A 19414-nucleotide genomic window follows, 5' to 3' on the forward strand; every position below is an offset into this window, starting at 1 on the left:
GAACCCAGAACCTCAGCCTGCTCTGATACCATGTTGAAGTGTGTAACCATCTCATCTAAAAAAAACTTAAGTTTGTTGGAGAGAGCACACTATTATCTACTTAATTATATATCAATATTAAATATCATTTTTGTATCAGACTGAATGAACCACTTCCAACGGTTCAATAATTCTGGTGTGCAGTTGCTGTCGCACACCTAAATAAATAAATAAAAGTATCCTCCACATAAGTTTTAGATGAAGTGGTCACACAGTTTTATATGATATCAAAGTAGGCAAAGATCCTAGATTCAAGTCTCACATACACCAAAACAAAGACTAAGGCCCGTTATGAAAGGAAGTATTGCAGATTTAACTGAATAAATAAATGAAAGTGCACCCTATCTAACAATTTAAACTTTTAAATGAAGTGGTCACACAACTAAGGTATTTAATAAAGTCGGACACATCATGAGACAACTCCGTATTTCAACAAGCAGACAATTTGGACTGTATACACTCCCATATTTCTACGGGCACCTCCACAACCTTAGCATATGATGGTCTTAAATAAACATTTCACTTTTCTGGTATGGAAACTGCTTTCCCAACAAAAGGGGGGGAAAAGGAAAAAATGAGCTTCAAGGAGGAATGCGTGGTATATAAGCCACGCTATCCTAAAATATTACATGTTTGCTATATGTATCAGAGAAAACAAACTAACCCTGTCCTAGCTAAATTGGTTAGGTTGATCTAGAGATCTTTGATTATCAAATCACTCTTCAAACGCAAGAAACATAAAACAATCAAAAGAATTGTCTAGATAATACAGACCATCTCCAACAAACTCTGTGACATCCTCTTGCCAAGCTTTCTTAAACAAGTCATCAAACTGCACGGATAACTCACTCTGCAGATAGCCAGACAGAGATGCTTATCAGAAAACAAGAAGATGAGGACAAAATTACTTGACCCATTCCATAGCAAACCTGACGAGCAGACCTAGGTGCACAGTTCTTACTTGATAGGATGGAAATACAAAATATAGATGTCTGTATTTTATATAAGAAAACTTGAGTTCATACTGATACTGACCAGTTTCACCTCCGCTGTGTTTGTGACAGCACTCTGATCCTCATATATATTCCATGAGAAGGAATGTGTCTTCATTAACATAAAATAAGATCTCTCAGAACTTCATGTATACAGAGAATAGAAACTTAATCAAGAGCTCTTCAATGGTTAAAAAACTCAAGCACCTTACCTTAAGATCACCAAGATCAGGCCCTTGCTTAAAGCTTGGAGGAGCGGTTTGGGCAGGACCGCCATTAAGCACCTCCCTTACCCATTCACCGTTGGTAGCACCATCAGGAACAACTCTGCCCAATGAAGGAGAATCATCCAAGCCACCAGGTCGGAAAGGACGATTATTGATGCTTCCTCTAACGAAATCCTTTGGTGGTCCAACAATACGCGGCAGAGCCCCAGAATCCTCAGTTCCAACTGTAAGTTCAGATACATCTCTCTGAGAAGTCAGAAATTAGCCAAAAATTGTCATGATTAGCAACCAAAAAAAGGAAATTGTCAGACACTGAAATTCTCCGGTAGTTTTAGTATGGAAAGGAAATGGAAAATCAGAAGTAGTGAAAGAACTTGTTAAAACATGAACACTTTTTTCTTGTTCCTTTTTGTTGGGTTGTGGGGTTTTTTTGACTTACTCGTGATTGTCTTAATACCGAGCTAGCAACTAAATCAATAACAAGTTGATAAAATGAAAATGCAAATCCTAAATACCTCCTCTGAGTTTGGCTCCCATCTTCCATTATCCATTCTGTCCCTCTGACGTCTAAAAGGCACTTCCCATGTTGGAACAACAACAGATCGTGGCAAAGATGGATCTGGAAGGATTTTAGCTCTTTCAAACCAATCAAACTCCCACTGCCTTCCGGCTTTCTCGGGAGAAAACTCATCTGCATCCAGCTGAGGCAATAGATACTTCTCCCTAATATATTCTTTTATTGTTTCAGGTGTTTCCTTTGGAAATGCAGGCGGCTGAAATGACAGTAAAAGTGATCGTAAACAGTTTTTACTATTTTGTTTTTAAGAGGAATGGAAATGAGAACTGATATGGAGTGAGTACTGGAGTTAAAAATTTCAAATTATACATCAAGTAGAGATGTCATTATTAGGGAGGTTGACAAAAGGTAACAATTTAAGTTATTCATATAACTGGAAATATTAAATATGGATATGCTGCTAGTATATAAAACTCGCTTGAAAGTCCTTGGCCTTATAGGTAGCAATTCAAAGAGCTATCAACCAATCAACTACGCCTCAATCTAACATAAGATGGGCCGGCTATCTGCATCCTCTGTATCTATTCCGCTCTATCCAAGTAAATTCTATTTCAATACCAAATATTTTGCCTTTTACGAAAAAATAGGGATTTTCTAAAACTAGAGCTTCTTCAAATCTCCCGCTTACAAAGATTCCTAGAGTCAAAACCCAAAAGCTAGATTAAGATATTAGAGCCAGAAAAAATATACAGGCTTCAACTAGGGGGGATTCCAGAAAGGTTAACCAAACAGTTTGCAGGATGCTAATTATTATTTCAAAAGCAAATTAGAGGGAAAGAGACAATCCAACTAGGTCATGTTTTAAAAAGCTTGATCACTAAGAATTTAGTGCAAACAACTGACCTTCCTTGTTCAAAGTGGTTGGGGAGTTCTCTCCAAACTACTAGGTCAAGGGTTCAAGACGGGTAACCGGTCTCAAAAAAAAATTATTGCAAAACTTATATCTCTTGCTATTGAGTACATATCAAGCATTTGGCGGGTTGTTGCTTGATCGGATTAATATGGACTTGAAAATCCAAATCAAGAAAGAACAGTTTTTGCTAACCAACCAATAATAAACAAAAAGTTGGATCCCTGGCTGAAGATACACGCACATGGACAGATTGAGATTCCAAAACCTCAAGAGTTAACTAGTACTTCTTTGGAATAAATGAACAAGACTGGTTACGTCCAAGCATGCATCAGAAATCAATAACAAAATAAAAAACCCAATATTTTTGTAGACAAGAAAAGGAAATTCATTAATTAAAACCACATAAGTGAGCAACCGGAGCCAAAAAGATAGCACCGCAAGTAAAAGGAAGCATTTGATTCAAGCACATTCCCTCAAACAGGTTCAGCATAGCACACTCCAAAAGTGACTGACTTGACTACAACAACATTAAGAGTCAATGTGTCCTCCAAGAAAAACAAAAATCTACCAAGAAGATTAAATCCTTCTGGCACTATAAATTTAAATTCAGAAAAATTGTATCGTATCAAACAGAACTTTTTTTATTGGTATTATCAAATAGAGCCCCAGTTTTAACTGCAGAAAGGTAGATAAAGGATAACTATGGACCAAAGGTAATCTACAAGTGGAAATGCAACTGAAAAGGAACCATGAATAAACAATAAATTTTTAGAAAAACTAGTGAACCTTATCTTTGCTTATTAAAAAAAGGAAAAAATAAAAGTAGTGAACCATTAACCACTTTACAGGATCAGGAGGAAAGACATAGACCAAAGAGATGAATTCCCTAGGTTGTTCAACAGTGTGCTAGTAACTGCACCATAGACTTGTTCATGTTATAGAAGATCAGACTTATTCCTTATCACTTTATACTAGGCCACTACATGCTAAAGTAACATATTCACAACCTCTTACCGACCAGGACAGATTTTTGACATGTAATTCACAACCCAAGATGTTCGTTGCACCCTCCTTTTTCGGTATGACAGCTATGAAGGAAGCATTGAGACTTTTTTCAAATTCTCCGGTCTCCTGAGATGTAGCAATGATCTCCATAATCTCTCCTTTGACAGTGTTTCAAAACCGTTAGAAGAAAGCCATTGTGAATCCATTCGGTCCCGGGTCTTATGACCTGAACATCTCTCTACTGCCTCCCTCACCTCGTCTTCCGCAATTTCCCTCTCCAATCACTCCCTCTTATGCTCACCTATTTGATTGAACACTGACCCTCTCATCTTCGGTATTCAATCGTTCATAAAATCTCAGTATTCCCCCTTACCTCCTCTCCCTCATATTCCACCTCATCCACTTTCATAGACCATAAAATTTCTCCTCTTATTTGCTATTGTTACCCTATGGAGGAACTTTTATTTGAGTTACCCTCCTCCAATCACAAAGCTCTCAATTTTTGTCTCTGCTAAGAATTAGGAAATTGTTAATATGGAAAGAGCCCACTGCTGGTAAATATGGAAAAATAATCCTATATTTGTGTAATTAGAAATAGGAATTACTAAAGATCCTTCCCTTTTTAGAATTGTTTCTGAACACTATTTAAACTCCGAAATGCTTAAGGAAATAATCTAGTCATTCATTCCCCCAAATTTCTTCTTTTTCTCTCCGGTATCAGTTGGCCAATATTGTTACAACGTCACTCCAATGCTCCAAAATTGAATATATTCGAGGCAAGTTAGGAGCATACAATATGTACGCTCCAACTTGAGGGGGAGTATTAAGAATTAGGAAATTGTTAATATAAAAATAGTCCATTATATACATGTTCCATACTGTGCCCTATAATCGATATTCAATCAGGCAGTGAATTATTAGTTGATTAAGGTCTTTCCCTCTCCCCGTGGTGAACAGTGCTTACTATGAACAGTGCTTGAACCCTAGGTCTGCACGCCTGAACAGTGCTTACTATGGCCGAGCCTCTTCCATCTCTGCTTATTCCTAAAATTCCACCACACCCATCAAGAGCCAAGCTCCCCGCGACCAAACCCCAGTAAATTCCCCCGGCAAACGAGCTCTCACGCGCCCTCACGCGCCGCCAACTCGCCTGATTTTCCGGCGAGTTCCTGCCACGCGCCGGCGCGTGTGGCCCTTTCCGGCGACATTTCAAAAAAACTTTCTTCAGACAGCCTCTTCTCGAGGCATTTCCGAGCCATCCGGTACAAGTTTCACCAAATTCCGACGACTTTTTCTTTTTCCGGCCTTTAAACCCCAGATTCTGACGTTTTGTTTCCTTTGTTCAGTACGAGAAAACCTTACTCTCTTCCTATATACTGTTTTCACCCACTGTGAATACTGTTATCCCAACTATTGAGGTTTTTCCGGCCAGTTTTTCCGGGACAACCGCATTTAGAATATGATGGATTGTACAGAGAGAAGCTCCTTTTTCTCTTTAGAATCCAGAAAACTAGAAAACATGTCTTTTATCAAAGCTGTCTCTTGGCCAGCCCTAGAACTTGGGGGAAGATGCCATCGAAAGCTCGACGTAGGACAGGAACCGCACTTCACGCTGTCCGAGGAGCACACTCTCAGACGCAAGGGTTTCTTGGAATCTAGTCTCATTGGGTCTTTCTCCAAATGGGTTGGTTCTCCGGAGGTTGTTAGAAACTGGGCAGCAGAGGCATGGAATGTAAAGGATGGGCTGAAAATATCGCAATTGGGGGACACTCAATACCTCTTTCGTTTTGTTGACAAGTCTCAAGCTTCGGAAATTCTTGTCAGAGGAAACAGGTGGTTCGATGGGAACTTTTTAAATCTAGACAGATGGGTGGAGCATGATGGGTGTCTTGACCCCCGCTTCACTGGCGAAACTTTGGTGGTTAACATGGTGGGTCTCCCGGTGCATCTTTGGTGTCTTGACCTATTCAAGAAAATAGGGGAAATCTGTGGGGGTTTTATTGATGTCACTTGTAGTTTACACGATCTCTCGCGAGTGAGGATTGTGGTGAGGAAAGGGGGCAGAATCCCTGTCTCCACTGTGGTGGAAGATGGCTACTTGAGTTATAGGGTTTGGCTGAGCCCTGAATTTCGCCCTATCTTCATGCCTGTGATAGCGACGGAAGAAAATGGAAGGTCAAACAGAAGAGAAGGGAAGGGAAATCAGTCTCTGAGGGGAGAGGAGGGTTCACCGGTTCACTGGACTAAGACGAAATCAGACGTTAGATCGAGAAGAGACGGGAGGTTTGAAATTGGGGGACGAAGACAAAATTATAACAGGAGAAGACGTGAATGGGCCAGTGATGCGGGCTGGAAAGGCAAAATGGGACGGTCCTCTCCTACTTATCATAGGGCCGGGCATGTTGTGAGCAAGTATAGGCCTGGGCCTCCTCACATGGGCCCAACAACTTTCCCCAATTCCATTAGAATTGATCCAAAGGGGCCCAGTTTATTTCAAGCTGCGCATAATAAGGCTTCTAAGCATATGGGAACAGTGGTTCCTCCTTCCTCTGGCCATGGTGCTTCACACAGTGACACTCCTTCACCAAGCTCTAGTGACATGTGCCCCTCTACGATGGCCGCCGTTGCAGGGGCAGAACCGGCAAAGGATGGTGCTGTTAATCCACGGCCCCCCACCTCTGTTGGGCCTGGTTCCATCAACCACTCAACTGCTCCTGGGCTTAGTTGTGCTGAGGACACACTCAAAGTTTCTTCTTTTTCTGGGGAGATTGGTGAGCATGTTCCAATTGATGTTAGTGTCGGACCAGTATCTTCAGTTAATATGCCACCAAGGGTTCCATGCGCTCTTCCGCCATGCTACCCTACTGATGGTTCTGGACATTCCTATAGCAGCAAGGTGTTATTTTCAGAGATTGTTGACCCCCAAGGAAATGGTGAGACCCTTTCGAAGGTTAAAACTCCTAGTGTTCGCAATGCTATGGTCTTGTATTCCTCTGGTAGTAGCAAGGAAATGGCACATACAGAAGAAGCCTGCCTAATTTCGTCAAGGACCGGAGGAGGGGATATGTCCTTTTGGATGGAGGACAAACTCTTAAACTTTGGGAAGTTTCTAGGTGTATCTGTTGCAGGGAAGGAAGATAGGGTGTTAGAACTGTTGAGGGAGATTGAGCAACAATCTCTTTACGATAGTGCAGGGAGGGAGTTGGGTAAAGGTGTTAAGCAAAATAACTTAGGGGATGTAGTGGTGTATCAGAGAAGGGGGCGAGTGTGTGACAAAGAGAAAGAGACCTCGGATAGGGGAGGTGGGGAAATGGGGGCTATTGTCGCTTATGGAAGTTAAAATCCTTTCATGGAATGTGAGGGGGATGAATGACCCAAACAAAAGGGCCATCATCAAAGTGGGAGTTAGGGAGTGGGGTGCCAACCTAGTTTGTTTTCAGGAGACCAAAATGGAAGTTTTGTCGGATGCGATCGTGAGAAGTGTCTGGGGAGGTAGTTGGGTGAAATATGACTGGGTCCCAGCAGCGGGAAGTGCGGGGGGCATCCTACTTATGTGGGATGATAGAAGCTTGGAGGTAAAGGAGATTAGGAAGGGAGTTTTCTCTTTGGCAGCCCTCGTCAAAGATAGAGTGAGTGGGGTGGAGTGGGGATTTGGGGGAGTGTATGGGCCGGTAGGGGAAGGGTCCAAGGTGTCTTTTTGGAGGGAACTGGCCAATATTATGGGGGAATGGGACATTCCATGGGTTCTAGGGGGTGACTTTAACACTATTAGATTCCCGGAGGAGAGATTAGGGTGTAATGTGTTTTCGAGGGCCATGGAGGAGTTTTCTGACTTCATCAATGATCACCTTCTCATTGACCTTCCTCTGTCAGGGGAAAGGTTTACTTGGGCCAGGGCGGAGGAGTCCAACTCAAGGTCTAGAATTGATAGATTCCTGACATCTCTCTCATGGGATGAGCTGGTACCGAATGCGCTGCAGATTCCTTTACCTAGGTTGACTTCAGATCATTTGCCTATTTTGCTAGATGGATGCAGAGGGAGGGGGGTGCGTGCTCCCTTCCGATTTGAAAACATGTGGTTGAAGGTGCCAGGATTCGGTGACAAGGTGAAAGAATGGTGGACAAGCTATGGGGTATCAGGGACACCTTCATACCGGCTTTCGAAGAAACTCAAATTGCTCAAGGGAGATATTATTAGGTGGAATAAGGAGGTTTTTGGGAGGGTAGAGGTTAAAATGAGGGAGCTTATGCATGAATTGGGGGATTTAGAAAGAGGGGAAGGGGCGGGGGAGTTAGACGAATCTGAGAAAGAGAGATTGGGGGAGGTTAAGAGGGAAATAGTCGAGTTAGCAATAGCTCAGGAGACTAGTTGGCGGCAAAAATCGAGGGCGCTCTGGCTAAAGGAGGGGGATTCGAATACCAAGTTTTTTCATAGGGTGGCGGTCGCAAATCGAAGGAGAAACTTCATAGAGTCCTTAGTTGTGGATGGGGTGAGGATTGAGGGAGAGGAGGAAGTAAAAGGGGCGATAGTGGGGTTTTATGAGAACTTATATAAAGAAGAAGTTAGTTGGAGGCCGACTTTGGGAGGAATAGAGTTCAACCATATAGGGGAGGGAGACAACGAGTGGCTAGAAAGGGTTTTCGAGGAGAAGGAGGTGCACGAGGATGTGTCGTCTTGTGCTGGTGATAAGGCCCCCGGGCCTGATGGTTTCTCATTGGCTTTTTTTCAGCTCTTTTGGGACACCATCAAGGGAGAGTTGATGGAAGCCATTGAATACTTCCATGCGAATGGTGTTTTCGAGAGAAGTATCAATGCTTCCTTTATTACTATTGTGCCTAAGAAAGAAGGTGCATCTTGTATCAGAGACTACAGGCCTATTAGTCTCGTGGGGAGTATTTACAAGATTATTTCTAAAGTGCTTTCCAACAGACTTAAGAAGGTTCTTGACATGACTGTTTCGTCCTCCCAGAATGCGTTTGTGGAAGGTAGGCAGATCCTGGATGCTGCCTTGGTGGCAAATGAACTTGTAGACTCCAGAAGGAAAAATAGAGAACCCGGCTTACTATGCAAGTTAGATCTTGAGAAGGCTTTCGACCATGTCAATTGGGAGTTCCTGGACTTCATTATGATGCGGATGGGGTTTGGGGAAAGATGGAGGGGATGGATAAAGTTTTGCATTTCCTCAGTCAGATTCTCTGTCCTGGTAAACGGTAGCCCGTGTGGTTTCTTTGGCAGCTCCAGGGGTCTCAGGCAAGGTGACCCCTTATCCCCTATGTTATTCATTCTAGTGATGGATGCTCTGAGCAAAATGATGGATCGTGCGGCTGGCGGAGGCTTCTTGAGAGGTTTCTCAGCTCCGATTGGGGTGCCCAGTGCCCGAAGAGTCTCACACTTGCTTTTTGCGGATGACACACTGGTTTTCTGTGATGCCGATATGGATCAGTTGACCTACCTGAAGCAGGTCCTGCAGTGGTTCCAGTTAGTATCAGGACTCAAAATCAACATCGGCAAGTGTGAGATTTTCCCGGTAGGTGAGGTTACTAATTTTGATGCTTTGTCTAGTGTTCTCAGATGCAAGTTGGGCTCCCTTCCCACTACTTACCTGGGCCTTCCTTTGGGAGCTCCATATAAGGATACTACGGTTTGGAATCCAGTGATTGAGCGGGTTGAAAAAAGATTAGCAGGGTGGCAGAAACGGTATTTGTCAAAAGGAGGTAAGGAAGTGCTTATCAAAAGCACTTTATCGAGTATGCCAACCTATTACTTATCCCTATTGCAAGCACCGGTGAGCATCACAGAAAAATTGGAGCGACTCCAAAGGAACTTTCTATGGGATGCGGCGGATGGAACTAGAAAGTTTCATCTAGTGAATTGGCAAACAGTCACTTCCCCAAAAAAGTGGGGTGGCCTTGGAGTGAAAGATCTAAGGGTATTTAACAGAGCTTTAATGGGAAAGTGGCTGTGGAGATTCGGGGTAGAAGAGCATGCTCTATGGAGGGAGGTCATAGTAGAAAAGTATGATTCAACGGGAGGGGGTTGGAGGACCAAGGCGATCACAACACCTTTCGGGTGTGGCATGTGGAGGAGTATCATGAAGAACTGGGAAGCATTCAGTGGCGACATCACTTACAGGGTGGGGGATGGAAGGAGAATCAGCTTTTGGAATCATAGGTGGTGTGGAGAGGATCCTTTGAGGGTCTCCTTCCCCCACGTCTTCGGAGTTTCAAACCAGAAGGAACTGATGGTCCAACAGATTCGCAAGGAGCATGAAGGAGGGGTAGTATGGGACCTCTCATTCAGGAGGAACATGCAAGATTGGGAGATTGCGGAGCTTCAAGTTTTGTTGGCACTGCTATACGGGCAAGACATGCTCCAGCCATCCTGCGACTCTTGGAGATGGGGCTTGCGTGGCAATGGTTTGTTCACCGTAAAGTCCTTTTACCAGAGTATGTTGGTGAGAGAGGAGACCACTTTTCCATACTCCTCGATCTGGATTCCTAGGGCGCCCACGAAGGTGTGCTTTTTTGCATGGCTAGCTGCAAGGGGAGTGATTTTGACTGCTGAAAATCTCCGAAAGAGGGGAATTACACTTGTTAGTTGGTGCTACATGTGTAAAAGCTCAGGAGAAGAAGTTGATCACCTTATGTTGCATTGCCCTGTGTCCTCAGCTTTGTGGAGGGCAATCCTGAATCTCTTTGGTGTTCAATGGGTGATGCCAAGCACTGTAAAGGAAATGTTATATAGCTGGGGCGGTTTCCGTAGAAGAAGAAAGCAAAAGGCGTGGAAATTCGCTCCGTTAGCTCTCATGTGGGTAGTATGGGGGGAGAGAAATAGGAGAGCTTTTGAGGAGATTGAGTCTCCTTTTTCACATCTTAAGAATAGCCTTTTATCTTTGATCGCTTTTTGGTGCAAACTTAGAACTTTGATGGCGAAAATATGTAAATCCGGAGTCTCTGCACCATATTGGTCCCACCACTCAACTATAGAAGTGAAAAAACAATATTCAAGAGTTAATAAGTATAAAAAATACATTAAAAGTTAGAGCTATAAACTATAGAAGCACTTGGTCACCTGGCGTCTTCGTCTTTCTTTGTTCAATAGCCAGTCGCAGCTTAATAAGTCCTTCAGCTGCCTTGTAAATAGCAAGCTGATCTACTATCTTTTCTTCCGGCTCATCATCTTGGGCCAACTTAATAACACACTCAAGGAATTCCTTCCACTTCTTTAGCCAGTGAATTATTCTCATACTGATCATAAAAGAGTGACGGGTTCAGAATAAGTCCAGTTGCATGCAAAGGTCGATGAAATTGCTCTGTCCATCTTGAATCAATGATCGGAAAGACCTTTGCATATTTCTGCTCATCATTGAATATTTCTTGAATAGCCTCTTTGGCCCTATCCATAGTTTAATAGAGGTAGCCCATTGATGGTCTTTGCTCCCCACCCACCAAACGGAGTACTCTAATCAATGGGCCACCAATATTAAGAACATGAAGGACATCATTCCAAAAAGAATAAGAAAGAATAATGCGTATAGCTTCTTTCCCCCAGCTTCCTTTGCAAATTTACTCTTGTGCCATTTCTCTGAAATGAACAACTTTCTCAAATTGGCTTTTTGCAAGTGGATACTATGCAAAGTCAAGAAAGCAGTGGCGAACCTTGTCTTGCTCGGTTTCACCAAAAATTTTTGTTTGGTGAATCTTCTTATCATATTCAATAACAAGGGCCGCTGAGCAATATAAGAATGTACCCTAAAGCCGCGGTCAAAAACTGTAGAGAAGGGTTTTTCCTTGAAAATGTCCCCGAACATTAAGTTGATACAATGAGCCGCACATGGAGTCCAATAGATATTCGGGTACGCTCTTTGCACCATACCACCCGCTTTAGCATTTTCACTCGCATTATCAGTGACCACTTGAACAACATTGCTTGGGCCAATCTTTTCAATGTTGTTCTGAAACAAGGCGAACATTTTGATGTGGTCAGTGGACGCGTCGCTAGCATCAATTGACTCAAGAAACAAAGTTCCCTTGGGAGAATTTACCAACACATTAATAATCGTTTTTCCAGTTCTTGTCGTCCACTTATCCATTATAATGGAGCATCTATACTCTAAGTTGCTCCGACATGGCAGTTTAGGTGCCGCACCCGTGTCGACACGACACTAGTATGGGTGTGGGTATGGGATTCGTACAAGACTTGGTCAAATAATTTTGGGTGCTTTGACCACCGCGGACGAAAAAATTCGAGATGAGATACAACTTGATTCCAGAAATCAAAACCAAAACTAAGATAAATTCGAAGAAAATAGCATATTTTATCTAGGAAATCAATCTTTTACTTATTTACAACTTGAAAATAAAAAAGAAATCCACACTTTACATGCTATACGTAAGTATTTCACAAAATTTCTCATAATTTAGAGATATTTTTATATTTTTGAATTACTTTTAGCCGGATCCCCGCACCCGTATCCGTACTAGAATCCATATCCCCGAATCTTAGAATTTACATCTCGAAGGATCCGACCTCTAGATCCGCACCCGTGTCCGAGCAACTTAGTCTATACTTGTTCCACACAACTTTATGTTCCTCCACAATTTTATTGGACTCTTCCACTTCCGATAAGGATCTCTGATTTCATGATATGTGGGGGGCTTCATTCCAGGTCTATATTGACCAACGGCCTCAATAAAGTCTCCAAAAGTGTTAGTATAGTTGACACAATTGAAGGGGAGCCCTGCATCATAGACCCATCGTGCAAAAGCTTTAACTGCACGATCCCTTAAAATGTCCTTGGCAATTTTTTGCAAATCTTTTCCACAGTTCTTTGTTTCTGGCTTCTTTGGGAAATAACAATCTATAGGACCTTTAGGCTTACTCGTACCCGTCGATTCATGGCTTGAAGAGATTGCATCTCTTCCCCGTTTTGTTGGAAGTGACAAATCAGCAGCTTCACCTTTTTCCATATCATCATCGTCATCATCATCATCAAGATTCGTCACAAATGGTTGATGACTCATTTCATGTTTTAGCTCCTTCTTCTCAACAAAATTCTTTATTTCCTCCCTTACCTCCGGCGGGCATTTCGGACAACTTGTGACGTTTCTATTGCCACTAATAAGATGGAATTTAAAGCGATAAATTCCCCCCGTTGTAATCTTGTTACAAAACTTGCATATAAATTTGTAATATTCTTCTCATTAACTTTATCGCCATATCGCTAAGCCGGGTCTTTCTCTTTCGAACTTTGGAACATTTTTAATCCCTATTAAGATATAAGAAAAACAAACATAATGAAATAAACTGAAAATATAACACACACACACACACACATATATATATTAAATTAAATTAAATTTAATAACTGAAATCAGTAACATTTCAAAGAAAAGGGAAAAAACGTAAAAAAATATAATAATTAAGTTTAATATACTGAAATCAACAAAGCAACAACAGTTCAAAATATAATAATTAAGTTTATAAACTGAAATACACACAAAATTAATAAATAAAGGCCAAATAAGAAGAATAAAAGGAAAAAAAAACGTTGCCTGCCCTAGCAGCGAGCAGTAGTGGACGCCTTGTTGGGAAGAAGAAGAGAAAAAAAAATTAAAAGAAGGAGAAAGAAGAAAAAAAGAAGAAGAAAATTACCTGGAGGCTGGATCAGCAAACCCTAGCAGCAGTCGATGGAAGAAGAAGAAGAAGAAATGTCTTCGCTTTGGGTTGGGGTCTATGTTTTGAAATAATAAAAAAAAAGACCCAATCTTTTTTTTTTTTAAAATGACCCATTTAAATGAAGCAATCGTTTTTTTGCTTCGCTTCTCTGCATCGCTTCTCGCTTCAGGTATTGAAGCGCTCGCTTTTGTAAATCGATTTGCTTCAGGTTCAGAAAAGCGATGGGTTGTCGCTTCTCGCTTAAAGCGACGAAGTGCTCGCTTTTTCAAGCACTGCCAACTCCCCCATTTACTTCAACTAAAGTCCCTCCTCTAAAGTAGAAGTTTTGGATGATTGTCTTTATCAACTGCAAACTACCAAAGGTCCTTGATGAGCTCCAGCTAGCTCATGTCATTTCTCATCACAAACTGCCTTCCCCCATCTCTTGTTCTTATTTTGAGCTCCCATCGAAATGCCGGCACTAAATTCAAACGCCTTAAACCTAGCTAGTCTCCTCTCCATCTACAACAGCACTAAAATTATGATCCCCGATCTCCGCCTTCAAAAGAGAAGAACTCAAGGATTTTTGTCCTAACCTTAAGGCACACGATCCCTCTTCTCTCCTTCCCCTTATGTTTTTTAACAATACAGTACAAAGGGAGTGTTGTAAATTCTGCACATGTGAGCAAAAGCCAAAAGTATGACCCCTCTACTCAACATAGGAAGGTGAAAGCAATTCTCTTTTATTTTGGCAATCTGATTCAACATATTCCTCATATTAGTGATCTAAGCCAAGGGCACTCATGTCTTTTTACCATATTCTTTTAGTTTTTATTTCTCCCACATTAAATTGCTCACCACCTGTATTTATTGACGATAAGAACTCTCCCACTCTCACATGCACTACCTTCCTCCTTCTTTCCTCGTAATCCCTTCTCTTTCTCCTCCCTATCCCAACACACTCTTTTACCCCCAAAGGAAAGTGCTCAATCCGAAATTCCAATAACACCCAAATATCCCATCTCCCCATCATCAATCACACTGGTACACTACCTCCCTCTCTCACCAAAATCCAAGCCATTGACATGTAGAGTATGCTACATGTAGCATTTTGCAAAACCCCACACGTCTCCTACTTTTTAGGAAAATTAAAAACACCACATGTTTACTATTAGCCCAACCAAGTGTATTGGAACTACGTCGCTAGCAAACTGGGGTGGATGCATCCTGACATCTTGCTCCACCTTTCAAGCTTTAGAAAATTTCCACCCATCCATCTTCAGTTTTTAGAAAATACTCTGGTGGCTTGCTTCTCGTCAGAGAGTATGAAAAGGAACCTCACATAAGCTAACTCGCATGCCTGTAACACTCAATTTGTAATAGCTTCCGGCTAACCCACCCACTTTTCGAAACATCCTACTAAACATGTGCTCAAAAAGCTCTTCCTCCTCTTAGTATACGCACTTAAGGCCCTCAATGTTTGGTTCCTTGCCAACATCTATTCTCCAACAATTTATATCAAACTCCAACTTTGGCCACATCATAACAACCTTGATGACAAAAGTTATGACTTTTCTTAACTCAATAGAAAAGAAAGAGTCCTTCTCTAGCCATTTCCACCCAACTTCAGGCAGTGAACAAAGAGGAAAACACTTGTTGGAAAAGCTGAAAAGTCATCAAAAACTATTGGAATTGTGCTGCCAATTTTCTGGTCATCAGATGAGGTCTGACATGGATGGTCAAACTCAATGATGAAAGGCGATTTCCCCAGGAGATGGAACGATGCCAAAATGTCGGTGGAAAAGCAAAAACGTCAGTAGAACCTGCTGGAAAGTCTACTATCGCTTTTTCAATCACTAGAGCTACTTCTGACCTCGCTGGGAAGACTCTAGGATGGTAAACGAGCTCATTGGAAGAAAAAATATCGTTGGAAAGTTGCACAAAAAAGGGCTCACGCGCCAATAGTCGCTCCAAAAATGTCTCTGTCAGGTGCGCATGTGGTTGCATATTGTCGCATGCGGCTTCCGGCGAATGTTAGGTTTGTCGTAGTTTGTCATGAGGCTCTTCCGCCTTGATAATGAGGTTGTTAGTTGAGAATAATTGTCAAGCGAGGATGTCTTCTCTCTCCCCTTAAACCCCAAAGGTTATTGGTTACATAAGGAGCATGAAACGGTCAAATAAAGCAGAATGGACTAAAAGTATTCATATAAACAGCCCAATCAATTTGAAACTAAAGGTAGATGTTTCTCTCGTTGTCATAAATAAGTTATATTAATTTAAATTTCTCCTTTCCTCTTTTTTTGGCAATTAACTAACGTGCATTCACACAAAATTTGGAAAATAAAACATAAAGATGCAAAATCCAGAAAATCATCTTGAATGTATAAATAGGGAGAGTGAAACTATGAATGTATAAAAAACTAAGTGATTTCTTCCCTTATACCTAAGCCTTAGTTGACTGAGTTATCCAGTAGTAAATCGGATCTAATACAGGTTTCACGTGGTTGACAAAACTCACGACTTCCGATTCAAACCCTCTTTACATGTGTGTGACTAACATGTTCAGATACCAAAGATCACATAGCTTGACAAAATAGAAAGTATCATACAATAAAATGAAACTTTTATGATGGAGCATGAACTAGCATAAAGGTCATTCCACGTCCACACATGTTGAGGATAATCGTTATAAAGTAGTGGAACCTAAAATGTATGAACACCTCAAAAGAGAACCTAAATATGTGTGTATGCGCCCACAGTCTGTGTTGTGTGAGAGAGTGTGGGCATGCGAGATACAAAAGTTGGGCTCGACAAAACAATAATTATCATAGCATGGTGTCCTTCCCTGAGATGGAACTTTCATGCTGGAGTAGAGACTACCATGAAAGTCATTCCAGGTCCACACACGTTGAATATAGTTGTTAAGAAATAACGGAACCCAAGATAGATGACCCTCTTTCTACTCTACTTGTTCCAATCACTCTCCTTCCCCAAGAGCCAACCACCAATTGCTCTCCAGTATAGAACTTTTCTCTAACTTCATTCAAAAACCAGCCTTTTAGCTAACCTATCTAAACAATACATCGCAACCAAACTAGAAAATGTCTAAGCAAGCGCCCTTGGAATCATTTTTTCCACTACTATTGGATACATTTCGGTCATTATTCGAACCCTATGGAAACAAAAGCCTATATAGAAATTCAAATGATGCGCCTTAACTCTAACTAAAATGAAAAAGGAGTAGTGTGAGTGAGAAAAAAACTTACGAGTATGAAGTCAGGAATCAAATTGAGAGGATTATCGCGTTCAACAGGAGGGAGAGGCTCGATCTTGAGGTGACCACTGTGCCCCGTAAACCCTATTCGAAATGATAATTCCTTTGCTGCTACTATCCGATCCATATTTTTATAATGTTTTATTTTTTACCTCTCCGCTTTCAGTTTTTGATTCTTTTACATGTTCAAAACAAGTGTATCAGTGTCCTAATATCTCCGGCGAAATTCTGCCGGAAAATGTGGGAAAGCGGTACGAAATTGCGCCGTTTACGTAGTTTTGATTTTTGAAGATACTTTTGCCGGCGAAGGGTCACGGCGGGATGTTCCTTTATACTTATTTTCTTTCTTTTTCTTTTTTTACCTTGGAAGTGCAAAAAGTTTTGGGCCTAAAGATTTAGCACTTTGCCCCGTTTAATTTTATGAGTGTAATATTTTGGTACATAAACTAAACGATTTTGCATTTAATACCCCCAACGGAGTGGTGAATGATTAGGGGTAGGCGTTCGACCAGTTCGGATTGGATATGAAAATTTTGATTTGGATTTTCGGTTTTCGGATTGAAGAAATGACAATCTAAATCCAATCCGAATAAGATCGGATTGGATCGGATTTTTAAATTCGATTTCGGATTAATTGGTTTGGATATTTTGGATTTTCGGTTTTGAGTTTATAAGTTGAGATATTTCTTCTTTTTACAAAAATGTATATCCAAATAAAGTACTCATGTTAAATTGCCTGAAAAGTTCCTCATTCTCACTGCAATCATCCAATTATATATTCAAGTAATGAAATTATTATCAAGAAATAAATATATTAATACGACCGATACGAAATAGCAATAGTAAAATCATGTCCAAATAGAAAGTATTCTGATAGTAACTTAGTAATCAATGTTGAATATATGAGATAATATCTATTGGGTATGGTATTTGAACTTGGTTTGCCCAAATTATGTCCACCCCTATGAATGATAACCCTTTTGCAGTCAAGAAAAGGGTGTTCACGAAAAATCGAAAAATCTAACCAAATGGAAAAATCAAATTAAATCGAATATAAAATCACCATATGTATGAGGTTATTCGCGACAAGGTAGGTGTGACCCCTATTGAGGACAAGATGCGAGAAGCGGGGCTTGTGTGGTTTGGACATATGAGGAGGAGGAGCACACATGCCCCGGTAAGGAGGTGTGAGAGGTTGACATTGGAGGTCTTGCGGAGAGGTAGAGGTAGGACGAAGAAGAAGTGGGGGAGAGGTGATTAGGCAAGACATGGTGCAGCTTCAACTGACCGAGGACATGACCCTTGATAGGAATGTGTGGAGGTCGGGAATTAGGTAGTAGGGTAGGTGGTCAAGATTGTTCATACCGGTAGTATTAATACGCACTCTCGCATTTGTTGGTAGTAGGTTTCTTTGACTACCCGTCGTTTCTATCATTTTTATCATCTTATTATCGTGTTATTTTTATGCTGCTTTTACATCGCTTTTTGGTGATGTCTCTCCTTGTCTATATCTTAATTAATGTGGTGCTTATGTTTTCCTGAGCCGATGGTCTATTGGAAACAGTCTCTCTATCTTCACAAAAGGTAGGGGTAAGGTTTGCGTACATATTACCCTCCTCAGACCCCACAGTCATGATACTATTGGGTATGTTGTTGTTGTTGTTGTTGTTGTTGTTGTTGTTGTTGTGGTTGTATAAAATCACCATATGTTTGATTTTATTGAACAAGAAAGAGCCGAATTGAATCGGCATATAAATATACTTATTTTCTAGATAATTTAAATGTTGTACTTATAATTTTTATCGTATAGACAATTGTTGATTCTTACCTTCTTTTTTAAAAAAAGAAAAAGAAAAAGAGATTTTATTAGTAAATTGCGAGTATAGTTCTATTGTTTCTTTGATTATTCTCTTCAGATAGTTCTCCATAATTCAAGGGCTTAAGCAACGTATTTCTCGAACATAGGATGATGCGGACTTCCTTGAGATGTATTTGATCTCCATGAAAAGGTATTGTAGATGTTCTTAAACTATTTGATCGTCAAGAAGTGTCTGGTTGCATCTTGACCTCTTTGTGAATATTCTATGAGTTTATGGAATTTTTGATATGATCTCTTTGTGAATATTCCATGAGTTTATGAAATTTTCGAGATTGTGATGATCCTTACTTGGGATGTAAGTTATAACTATTACATATTATCCATTTTGATTATTTAAATTCGCCAATTTGCTCAATTCTTGCTAAGCATATATTGATTTATAACTAAATTCATACATAATTTTAATAAATTAAATGGATTAAATTTGCACTTCAAAGTAAAAAGATCGTTTGAAACGAAAAAATAAAAAATAGATGGTTTGTTTATAGGTAAGAAGTAGAAACCTCTGTATCAAGCCATCTCTATAGAAAACAATATGAACAAAAGATAAAAATAAAAAATAAAAAATAAAAAATAAAAAACCTTAAATCTAGCAGAAAATAACTCATTCAGGGAGAAGAGAGAGGATATTCACAAAGGGGAGCCATGGACTCTTTCATTTCATATAGTAAAAATCTTGATTTTGTATGGTATTAGGGAAAATTTGTTATATTATACAATTAATTAGAATAGGCAAATAGTGTTTGAAAAGCTTCTTTTATGATTATAATCTATCAAAATTTTATTGATTGTATTCAATGATTGGTTGGGTTTGATTGTGATCCCTCCCCCATCCTCTCTCCCAGATTCTATCAGGTAAGGCCAGGAGTTGGTATGGGAAATCATAAGAATTTACTTATTACATGACATT

The 19414-nt window shown here is 40.5% G+C and overlaps 1 protein-coding gene across 1 annotated transcript in view; it reads right to left on the reverse strand.

Moving 5' to 3' along the window:
• LOC107829143 (DExH-box ATP-dependent RNA helicase DExH11) overlaps nt 1-17014 on the reverse strand; it is a 37283-nt gene extending 20269 nt beyond the window's left edge. The window contains exons 1-5 of the mRNA XM_075234044.1: nt 16618-17014; nt 1774-2031; nt 1244-1504; nt 1075-1143; nt 814-889 (exon numbers count right to left, since the gene is read on the reverse strand). Coding sequence (XP_075090145.1) covers nt 814-889; nt 1075-1143; nt 1244-1504; nt 1774-2031; nt 16618-16752 — 799 coding nt within the window. The 5' untranslated portion in view covers nt 16753-17014. The remainder of the gene's footprint in view (nt 1-813; nt 890-1074; nt 1144-1243; nt 1505-1773; nt 2032-16617) is intronic.
• Between the last annotated feature and the right edge of the window lie 2400 nt (nt 17015-19414).

The sequence above is a fragment of the Nicotiana tabacum genome, chromosome 17 (assembly GCF_000715075.1).
Source record: "Nicotiana tabacum cultivar K326 chromosome 17, ASM71507v2, whole genome shotgun sequence".
In the NCBI taxonomy this organism is placed as follows: domain Eukaryota; kingdom Viridiplantae; phylum Streptophyta; class Magnoliopsida; order Solanales; family Solanaceae; genus Nicotiana; species Nicotiana tabacum.